This window comes from Panthera uncia (assembly GCF_023721935.1).
Source record: "Panthera uncia isolate 11264 chromosome C1 unlocalized genomic scaffold, Puncia_PCG_1.0 HiC_scaffold_3, whole genome shotgun sequence".
NCBI lineage: Eukaryota > Metazoa > Chordata > Mammalia > Carnivora > Felidae > Panthera > Panthera uncia.
In genome coordinates this window covers 80,736,831-80,748,567 of record NW_026057584.1, presented here as the reverse complement: position 1 = coordinate 80,748,567, position 11,737 = coordinate 80,736,831, and the positions used below count along the sequence as shown (strand labels likewise).

The following is an 11,737-nucleotide window of genomic DNA, read 5'->3' as shown; positions in this document are numbered from 1 at the left end:
GAATCACCTGGCATATTTGTTAAATGTACATTTCTGGGCCACATTCCAGATCAGTCAAATTGGAATCTTTGGGAGTAGAATCATTTAAAAGCAAATGAAAAGCTTTTTGATAAAATAATTACTCTTCTTTTTGTTAATTTGATTTCAGATTTTGTTATTTTGATTTCAAATCTGCAAATTCATTTACTTCTTTAAAGCTTGCAAAAAAGAAGCATTCCATTTATTTGCCTAAAAAGCTTTTCTTTTTTTGTTCTGCACAACTGTTGATAACATTAATTTACACGAAGAAGTTGGTGTATTTTCACGTATATCAAAGCAGCTCAGAGACACAAGCACCTTCCTTCAAAAGGATGTGCTCTAACAAAAGTAGCAGGATAATGTCAAAGGCCTCCTCTTCTGATGGAGGCACTGGTGGTGTGGGTGCAGGAAAATCCACACTCCACATAAGACAGTGTGCTCCTTGCCTTTTCCCTCAGGCCCGTTTTTCATGATGTTTTCTAAATTACAGATCTTTGGTTCATCATTCAGCTTTTGCTTATTAACACTTGGCTAAAGTCAGAATCTTGCCCACCATCTTAGCAGTCCCATTGGAAAGTCCTCTCACATGTTGTCTGCAAGGGCAAATCTATTTCCACTGGGTCCGTGGTCAACTCTCCATATAGCAGAAACTGCTGTGCTAAACAACCTTTGCAGGGTGTCTATTCTTGAGTGTATATTGCAGTTAGCTATTATATGACATATCCCCATCAGACTGTTTCTTCAGGGATAGTGAATGCAGTTCGAATACATGCAAATTGGCTTGGCGTATCAGTCATGGCCATGTTAGGAATCCATATTGAAAAGGTCCTGCTGTGTAGTGATCATGTTGTCTAACCATATTGAACGGTGCCTACTGGGTAAGTGATCATGTTGTGTATCCATATGTAGCTGGGCCTGCTGTGATAGTGATCACATTGTGTGTAATTGCGCAGCCACCCTGGGAATTTATTGCTATAGATCGGGCAACAGGGCACAGAAGTCAATAATTGTGCCTGCTTTGGGCTATTAGCTATACTATTGAGAGCAAGCATCAACTTTCAGGGTGGGAAACAAATCTTTAGTTTGCAGATGGAAATGAAGTTGACATTCTCAATTCTAAGTATCTTATGGCTATTCCCTCTTTTCTTACTATTTCATATTATTTCAAATTATTTCCAATTAGGACAAGGAATCTCTAAAAGTGATGAAATTTGTATAGACTAAGGCTATATAAAATTTAACAAATAAAATCAAGCTTGCATACTCTTTATCTTTTTCAAATAGAATGCTTTCAGAGCTGTTTGTAAAGTTGTAAAATTAATAAAGAATAGATATCTTGTCAGGCAACATAGCACTGAGAAGGACATTTGCTCTTTTTTGGCTGAACTCTTAACTGGAAATTTTTCTCATATCTCAAGAATCGGGAAAGGTTAGTAAAACCAAGGCTACCAGTCTTATGCTCTAATATTTTCCTCTAAATTAAATTGTATCAATGGGTAATAAAGAGGAGAGAAGGTCAGTAGGCAACGGGCCTGGCTTAATATGCACACCAACATACAAACATCCAGATCAATGTGATCCTCCAAGGTGGAGACTTGGATAAGTTTACAGTATTTGTGGAACTCTTCTTATGGAAAAGCCCACAGAGATAGTTTACAAATCCTGTAGGCACACCAGGATCACTACCTTCTTCCTCTGTGACCAAAAAACCCAAAACCAAACCAAACAAAAAACCCTCAAATCGTTCGCTCACTTTAGTCACCAGGTTTGACTTTAAGAGATGTCTAGCTTTTTATAAAGCTAAGGTGGATGTGTTGAAGGGCACACATTTGGGTGGATATGTTCTGACAGATTTGTTGGAAAAAATCATACAAACATTATCTTCAAACATCACTTGTAAAATTTTTTGGAAGGCCTCCCACTATGTTATATTTTGAGTCCTGCTAATATCCTTTATGATCTCACTTGTGAACCCAGTAGCATTATTTTACAGATGAATATAAACTCAGAGACAAGCTAGCTCATGGATTATGATGGGGTTTTTCGTAGGTAAGTAGCCCATTTGTTTGTGATTTTGAACAGGAGCTAACTATGTTGCTGTTCAGATGGAAACCTTAACTTCTAAAAATTAGCTTTAGAATGTCCTAAAATAAGAAGAGGGTGGAAGCAAGGGACGGAAGGAGGGAGGATGAGAGGTGGGCAGAAATAAGAAGAAAAAGTAGATCCTTCCCCTCAAATCTGGGTCTTAAGGTCATGTGATTCATCTTATCATAATTATTGAACAGAACTCTTGGAAAATGGAAAATAAATTGGGCTTTTCAGAGAGTCAGATTAGGTATTTAGATATAAGTGTGTCTATCCTTAATAAAGATCTTCTCTTTTTTAAGAATCTAATGTTACCTCTTTGGCAGGGCCCTATGGCTATAATGATTTGAATAATAGTTCCATTCCATGGGTGAAACCAAAATAGTGACAGGGAATGAGGTGTTATTGGGGGTGGGGCTGGGAGAAATGCTCTGTTTAGTTTAGCTCTAAATTAAAAAGGTCAAAGTAAACCATAAGCCAGAGTAGAAACTCAAGGTTTTGTCTTATATGTGCCACAGCTCTAATCTGAATCATCTCAAGCCATGTAAATAAAAAGGCAGAGGTGGGTGCCTGGGTGGCTCAGTTGGTTAGGGGTCTGACTTTGGCTTGGGTCATGATCTCACTACTTGTGAGTTTGAGCCCCCATCAGGCTCTGTGCTAACAGCTCGGAGCCTGGAGCTGCTTCAGATTCTGTCTCCATCTGTCTGCCCTTCCCCTGCTCATGCTCTGTCTCTCTTTCTCTCTCTCAAACATAAAAAATAAACATAAAAAAAAATTTTTAAAGGCAGAGGGAAGGGAGAAAAACACAGTAGTTTTAATGTTGATTAGGCCTATCAATTTGTCAAGCACCGTATTGGCCAATTTATATCATGTTATCTCACTTCTCTCTCATCAGGAGCCTATGAGACAGGCACATTACATCCAGCTTGCAAATAAAGTCACAGAGGTTAAACAATATAGTAAGGGTCATAGAATACTAAAAACAAGCTTTGTCTCTCTCCAAAGCCCAAGTATGCTCCACGATCTGACTTTAATTCTTTAAATGATTTTTTAAACCATCTATGTGGAATTATAATCATTTAACCCTACAGAGGGGCTTTATGAAGTAAGAACTAAGGATTTCTCTTTACTACCATCTCTTTTCCTACAATCTCATTTCCCTCACTAGAGGGAATATTTTGGTGGAATATTCCAGACTCATCTCTATGCTTAAACCAGGTTTCACATGTTGTTTTCTTTGGGTAACCACTCTGGTACATTTTAAATAGCTGGAGCTATTGCATACATGGGTTAAACATACTATTTAGGCCATTTTATCCCAATGAAATAGAGAGGCAGTAGAAGAAAGGACCAAGACAGTCAGCAGGGCCTTGAAGTAGCAAGCCCTGGACCAAGGTAGAGTTGCCCCCAAGCTTAGTGAAAGACATCAGTGTGGGGCCTTCAAACCAACATCTACTTCTGGAATCCCTTTGTTCATGGACTTCCACTAAGTTAACCTAAAATGGCAGGTCTAGGTATTCTGTAGGCATGAGCCCGTGTACTAGCGAGGGGAAAGCCCAGTGATCCTGTGAAGGATTGCTGGAGTGGGTAAGCATGGAAGATGAGGGACTTAGTACAAAAGTATCCCCTGTATGGCACTGAGTTGAGAAACTGATGTCTTCATTTAAGAGAAGATACTCTGAAGCTTAGTTTCCTTCAAGACTAGCCTTGGCACAGCTGCTGGGCTACAAACGCTGCCTATGGTGAGTAGCAGAGATGGGGCTGCTCTGTAAGTAAAGGCACACTGATGTAAGCACTGGAAGCAGTCAGAGCTAGAAAACAAAGCTGGCTATTGCTACCCACTAGAGGACAGCCTTCATGTGGACATAGAGTGCAAGAACACCTCTTCTCTGCGTCCCACCAACCATACTATCTAACCTGAGACAGCAATGCACACCTTGTTTATGCAAAGGCAAAATTACCTCTTGGCCCTGCCAGTGGATACACCCTTAGCTCACTGCAAGAGTAGGAGGGACAGCTTTCTATTCAGGCACCAGTCCTTGGTAAGCCTCTTTCTTTCTAAAAGAGGGTTAACTGCTATACTGCACAATGCAGTCATTTAAGGCATAGGGGTCTACCCTTAATTGGGCATTTAGAAGGGCCACATTTTAGGCAATTGTAATAGAGCACAGTTTTGAGCTCTCAGCCACACAGTTTATCAGGAGGCAGTGGAGAGAAAAACACTGTTCAGGGAGGATCGCTTGGAGGTCATGGAGTTCATTTACACTCTCAGATCTGCATGGGTGATCATAGAGTCCATTCATACTCCCAGACCTGCATGGGGTGGGGTTCATGGCATCAGACATCCTAATACCTGCAGAATTGTGCTGGATTGCATATGATGCCATTAGTTGATATGGAGAATCACTATAAGAAACAGCCCTGGGATGCTTCTTTTGTGTCTTCGGTAAGGATAGTGTTGAGGTGTCTGTCATACCACCTAGTTGCTCCATTTATGAACTCTCGGGTATTCTGGTTAGGACCGGGAACAAGCATAAAGCTCCTGAGCAATCATTTTATCTAATGGACATTGTGAACTGTGAAGCTGACAAGGTTTCCTATTTTCACATGACTAGGAAATTTCGTGTTACCAGGAAATTGAGAGCCCGAATGTTATCCTCACACATTTTAGCTACTCTCAAAAGCCACCTGAAATCCCTTCTAAAATAAGGTGAAGGGTGTGGGTGAACCAGTAAATATCTAGGTAATTGGTGTATTTTAGTTCAATGGTTTCTTTTCTTCCTCTGCCCAAATCACCTTTAATAGCTGATGAAAGACTAGCAGACCTGTTTTTTAACTTGGAGACTTAAAATTGCTTTCCCTTCTGGCTCCTAACAAGTCACTCTGGAGCTTAGGGGGCTCTCAGTATGCTAATACCAGAACCTTTTCTTAGGAAACAAGCCATTTTGTTCTTGGGAACAACAAAGATAAGATCAATAAGGCGTGGCTGTGACGAAATCAATTCACTAATTTTCTTTAATTCAGGACTCCAACTGCATACTTCATTCACAAATCTGTATTTATAAACATTAGTCCTTTGGTGGCAGGAGAGATTAAAAACATAGGTGAGGGGACCCACATTTACATGAGTAACACAAGGTTCCTGACAGGGAACTTCTCTCAGCTAACACTTTGGACCCCAGCTAGCTTGGCACTCTGGGTCTGCTTCAGTTGTCTGAGATGTGCCAGCACACCAGCGAGACTAAACTGCCTTCACAAGGAGAGAGCAAGCACCTTCCAAGTTACCTTTCAGAGATGCTTGAGGAGAAAAAGTGCTGATACAACGGGCCAGGGAAGGCAACTGAGACGAATAGATGTTACAGAAGACCTAAACAGACAGGAGATGTGCACCTGGAGCCCCAAAGTCCCAGGCTCTTCAACTGCCTCCTGAAACTAATATGAAAGGTCCAGCCAGTCCCATAAATGTAATGGTGGTTTCAGCTGAATGGCAGCTATACTGAATTTAGCGAAGTGTGGAATTTCTCGAGGGCAAGGTAGCTGAATTGGAAAGGATCCTATTTTACCACCCATGGCCTTGCTCCATCAATTGTGTTTCCCTGTTTCAAACTCAGCACTTTTTAAAAAATAAGGAGGATCATATTCATCACATCGATAGAACCTAGTTCCTCTCAGAAATCAAAAGTCCCGAAATTAAATCCATGGAGCTTGCTTACTGTTTGAACACAAATAGTTGTCTTAGTGGATTCATTAGCTTTGTCACAAGAACTTTACTAATTTCTGGTATCCCCATCAAAGAGCTCGAGTGGAGAGCAGCAATCTATTCCCTGTGTGCGGCATTGAGTGTGCTTTCTGGTCAGGGTGGGGCAAGAAATGGGATAGACCGTTTGTGTGATTCAAAACGGAGTGTCATGGACCCCCTGGAGTTGTATGTTTTCAAATCTGTTTCCTCTAACCACACCTGTTTCATTTTTCCTTGACTAATAAAATAGAGAGCTTTTGCACTGATTATTTTTGAGTCTATCTGGATCCTTTGTGGAACTGGGAAGTAAATCATCAGCTTATACACAAGGTGGCACCCTGTGATTCCAACCAGGTCTGAGAGGAGCAATGCCGCTGAGTGAGCTACAGGCACAAATTTTTATTTAGCATCTTGTTTTCTCACTGTGGCGAATATAAAGGTGGAAGTAGATATTTGGCCTGTCACCTCTGAGTGCAGTCTCCATCCCTGTTGTCTCAAAGATTCAGTCAAAGGCACTGATTCCAGTTGATTGTAATGAGTGCAGACCCCACATTCAGATTACATATGGAAAACAACGAAGCTTTATTGGTACTGGGCTCATTCCTGGAACATAAGCGGAGGGGAGGGATGCAGTTCACATACCAACCCAATTAACTCTCAATTGGGTTTTCAGAAATAGGGAGCCAATTAGAAAGAACGTGACATTTACAAAACTCTGAAATAGTTGAATAGCAACTGTGTTTACTAGTTTTAAGGTTTCTTTCAAAAAGTAATTTGTTCATTATCTGGAAGCTGCCTGCCCTGATTGCAGTGCAGGGAAATGGAAATTGGAATATAATCCCAATACTTAACAGCTATTTGAACTTTATGCTAATCTAGGCTACATTTAGACAGTAGTTTTAAAACTATTTCTAATTCTTGGGTGTGTATATATTACACTTGCTTGGCTAAATGCATGCCATTTGGAATTGGTCCAAAGCATATTTGAAGTGGACTGATTAGAGAATAACTGTACTCAGTGCATTGTATGTGGAAATTAAAATAGGCTATTAGGCAGCACAATCATTTGAAACAAGTTTTGACAAAAAATTTTATAACAGGATCTACCTCAGAAGTTGGAAAGATATTTTCTGTTTTTAGCTCTAACAAGTATATAGGCATTTAACAAAGAGATTAGAAATAAACTTTATGAGGAGCTCCTGGGTGGTTGCGTGTCTGACTTCAGCTCAGGTCATGATCTCATGGTTTGTGGGTTCAAGGCATGCGTCGGGCTCTGTGCTGACAGCTCAGAGCCTGGAGCCTCCTTCAGATTCTGTGCCCCTCTCTCGCTCTGCCCCTCCCTTGCTCATGCTCTCTCTCAAGAATAAATAAAACATTAAAACATTTTTAAAAAGAAACAAACTTTATGAAAAATAATATTTGTATTCAAATAAAAGTTACTTTCCAAATATGAAACAGAGGCGTTCTGATTTGGGTACTGAAGTGGAAGCCAAGAATACACAGGCTGTGTCTCACTCGAAAAGAATATTGTGTTTTCAACCTCAAACTATTTTATTACCAGCTCTATAGTCATTGACTACAGGGCAAGAAGATAGTGAAGATTTGGGGAAGAAATCTGTTACATGGTCAATGAAAAAGAAGAATAAAACAATAACTACAGCAAAAATCTGTTACTGTAATAGAATTTCAGGTTTCAAAAGAATTTCTTTGAACTGCTTTAATTGTTTCTAAAATTCAGGGTAGGCCATAATAAGAGCAAATATTGTCAGCAATGGCTAGGTCAAATGACAGGCCAATAGGGTATGTGAACTCCAAGCTGGAATGGATCGGGGTCAGTATCAGTAAATTTCTTCAGGGAATATCAGTCTACATGTATATATTAGGGACCTGCTATATGTGAGGCACAGAACTAGAGATACAGTGATTAACGGGGCAGATGTTGTTCCTGCTCTCCTCAAGGCTACTGCATCTTTTAGGCTTTGGGTTATGACTGTATTAGACACTGGTTGGGAGGTCTCAGGACTTTGGAAGAGCAACTTTAGAATGTTGAATGATCAGTAAACTGAAGAGCTTCGATAGCAGGGTGGCACTGATGAGAAAACAAGAGTTTTGGACTCAGGCTAGACCTGGATTTGAACCCAGTTATGTGAATAATTAGTGTTGAAACTCAGCAAATTATCTGTCTGAGCCTGTTTCCTTATTAGTAAAATTCTGACATTTCTCCATAGGGTTATAATGAGAACAAAGTGGAATTCAATTAATTGAGATAATGTACTTTTTAAAGTACTACTGTAGTGCCTGGTATATAATAGATACTCAATATTTCCTTTCTTGAAAGAGAGTAACGGAGCACCTGGGTGGCTCAGACGGTTAAGCCTCTGACTCTTGATTTTGGCTCAGGTCATGATGTCAGGTTCGTGGGATGGAGCCCCGCGTCAGACTCGGCGCTGACAGCACAGAGCCTGTTTGGGATTCTCTTTCTCCCTCTCTCTGCCCTCACTTGCACATGCACATTCTCTCTCAAAATAAATATAAACTTAAAAGAAAATTTAAAAATGTTCTGCCTTGATAAACAGTTCTAAGCAGCAGTAAAATATAAATTTCATGAATGTTTTATGTTTCATTTGAGTTGTATTTCAGCTTCCATTATAAACAACATGTTCTAGTTATTTTTCTAAGTATTTTTTAAATTATATAGACTTGTAAAAAAGGAAACTCGAAAAACGTTGGCTCTTCCCTACTCGCACTCTTTTTGTCTCTCAAAATAAATAAACATTAAAAAAAGAGGAAGAGAATAACAATATATAGGGGGGAAAAGTTATCTTTTCTGAATCTGAGAAGTGCTAGGCACCCAGATAAAAACCCTGGATGACTCATTTCTTCAACCATGGCTCCCTCTACCCCTTTTACACTTGAATCCAGTGTTGACCACTACCAATAAGATCGTGTTCTTTGCAGAGAACTAGAACTGCTCCAGAGGGTAGTACCTAGAGCAGGACATGCCCATAAGCTTGAGAATAGTACTGCTTACAAGAAGTGAGTCATAACATCTCCATTGTTTCCAACAACAAAGTGGATGGAAAACACTTAACCCTTGCTAAATACTGCTTGAGGTCTTGCTGGGTCAAATGTGTTAGACTGTGCCACAAAGTCCATATCTACCATTTTGCCTCAAAGGGGAATGTGGTGAGAAATGAGAAGAGGAAGAAGAGGAAAAAGGAAGAGGGGAACAAGTAGATGAGGGGGAAATGATGGAGGAAGAATTTTGATGCCATATAGAAATGACTGTAGAAATCAATTTTTTCACTTCTAGTCTTCAGCCAACCACCTACTTTTCTCTGAGCTAGATAGAATATTTATCAGTTATTAGAAAATAGTAAAATGTGTTAGTCTTCCTAGGGATTTTGTAAGAAAGCTGTAATGCTTAAAAGACTAACCAAGGAACTCTTGGCTAACCAAGATTGATGTCAACAATAGTCTTGGTACTTACTTAATTTGTGTCAACTTCATTTCCCTTCCTCTTTAGAACATTCTCTACCCAGTTCAAGCTAAAGTAATGTGTCTCCTTTCTCTGCTCTCTTATAGCCATTGTTGCCTGTGCAACTCACTTGGCAACTAATCATGTCCTACTGCCTTGTGTCATCTCCTGTGTAAAGTATTTACACTTTTAATTTTTTTCCCATCATTTATATTACTTTTTGCCCAGTTCTTCAACTATTTACATCTCTTACTGTTACTCATCTTTCCAACCAACCTATCATCTCATTAACGTGAAAGATCTCTGAGGGTTGGAACTTTATTTCAAACTTCTTTGCGTCTTCCATAATACCCAGTATTTCACACACATCTGCCACTTCGGAAACGTGTGCTGCCTTGATTAACTTTCGTAAGTTTAACTCTTAAGAACTCTGTTTTTGAAATCAGAATAATATCTACCATCCACTAAACAACTCTAATAAGTTTGGGTGACAGGTTCAAGGGCACTTGTTGCATTTGGCAGCCTCAAACATTAACCCTCACTGCTGCCATTAGCATCCTCCCCGCGAAGGATGAGCGAGGATGTATTACCACGGAGAGCTCTTTCGGGCAGGTACTGAATAGAGGATACAGGGTGGAGGGGCTGCTTGACCGTTTTCGGGGCGGGCGGGACTCCGCAGATCTGCGCCGCTCTGAGTGGGCAGACGGAGTGGACCTTTCGCACCTCACGGGGATGTGCGAATTAGCTGGCGTTCGGGGCGCGGTGGAGACAGCGCTAAGTACAGGCTCGCTGGTGGCTGTTGTGCACTGGTTGACATCTTCCTTTCCCGCTCACGGACTTCTGCAGACACGCGCTGCTCCGCGCGGCCGTGCTTTGCCCGGCGCTTTCCCTCGGGGCACTCTGCGAGCGGGGTGTCGGGGCCGCGGAGGCAGAGGTGCACGCTCGGGGGCGCGGGTTAACTTGCGCACCTGGCACCTGCCACACGGCGAGACGCGGACCAACGAGCCGAGGGCCACCGCCGCCCCCTCTCCCCTGAGCGGCCCGAGGCTGAGCACGCTCCCGCGGGCCGGCAGCGCCGCGGAGAGAGTGGGTGGGCAGGCGAGGGAGGGGAAGGGAGAGGAAGGAGGGAGGGAGGGAGAGGGCGAGGCGCGTCCCCGCGGCGGGGGCGCGCTCTCGCGCGGGCTGCCGGGATCGCTCGCCGCCGCTGTGGTAATGTCCGCCATGTTGGCCATGGCGCAGGGAGCGGATCGGGCGGGCGAGCGGCGGATCTAGTGTGTGGAAGCGGCCGCGGGCGGCGGGGGTCTGTTTTCGGGCGGGGTGGGCGCCCATGCTGTGGCCGGGGGCAGTGAGGAGGAGGAGGAGGAGCGGGCCGGCCGCGCTGCACTGAGGAAGGAGGTGGAGGAGGCGGCGGGAGTCCTCCCCCCCTCCCCGCCCGCCCCGCCGCCGCCGCCCGGGCTGTTCCTGTAAGGCGGGGAGACAATGAGTAAACTCTCCTTCCGAGCGCGGGCGCTGGACGCCGCCAAACCGCTGCCTATCTACCGCGGCAAGGACATGCCTGATCTCAACGACTGCGTCTCCATCAACCGGGCCGTGCCCCAGATGCCCACCGGGATGGAGAAGGAGGAGGAATCGGTAGGGACTCGAGTGTTTATTACCCCCCCTTCCCTCCTCCCCCCTCCCCTTTGTCAGTCGGGCCTCGCCATTCACAGAGCGCTTTACGCTCGCTGGAGGGCGCCGCTGCCGCTCCAACGCATGGGACCCTACGCCGGCGGAGTAGCGTAAACCCTCTCGGCCGGCGCAGCGCCCGCCCGCGGCCGCCATGTTGTTGCGTCCCAGTGTTGTGATTAGCTCGCAGCGCCGCTTACGCTGCCGTAAGGGGGCCTTGCCGTAAGCGGCGGCCGGGAATGGCGCAGGGGATGTTCTGGCCGCACTTGGCGTACGGCCTCTGTTTACCTTCCACTCCGAACCTTCCTCCGGCACGGGGTTAATTAATGGGCGAGGGATCTTTTGGCTAGGAAAGGTTTTCTCCTCCCACTTTCAAATTTAGTTTTGCATTGGGTTCTCGTTGAAATGACTTGTGGAAAGTAAAGCGCGTTCATAACAAACACCTTCCTCCTAGCAAGGTAATCCCGGCTCCCCTGCCGGCGGTGGTGCAGCGGGATGAGGTGGTGCAGCACTGCGGCGGGGGAGGGCGGGAGCCGCGACTACCCAGCGGGGTGTAGCGGTAGAGAGCCGTTGACCGGCTAGCTCCGCGGCGGCGAGAGGGACGGCGCTGCCCACCTAGCCGGGACGGCACCGGTTCGGCACACAGCGTTAGAAAGCAAACAGGGATGTTCACCTACGAGCCACTGGCGCTGCCCTGTCCCCGCGCCGCGTCCCCGGGAATTGTCATCATAGAGGGTGGTCTTTTGGAAGTT

The 11,737-nt window shown here is 44.1% G+C and overlaps 1 protein-coding gene across 2 annotated transcripts in view; it reads left to right on the top strand.

Annotated features, from left to right (window-relative positions):
• Positions 1-10,500: 10,500 nt before the first annotated feature.
• EPC2 (enhancer of polycomb homolog 2) overlaps positions 10,501-11,737 on the top strand; it is a 121,742-nt gene continuing 120,505 nt past the window's right edge. For both annotated transcript variants that reach the window (XM_049616146.1, XM_049616145.1), the window contains exon 1: positions 10,501-10,952. In XM_049616146.1, the coding sequence (XP_049472103.1) occupies positions 10,800-10,952 (153 nt within the window). In that variant the 5' untranslated portion in view covers positions 10,501-10,799. The remainder of the gene's footprint in view (positions 10,953-11,737) is intronic.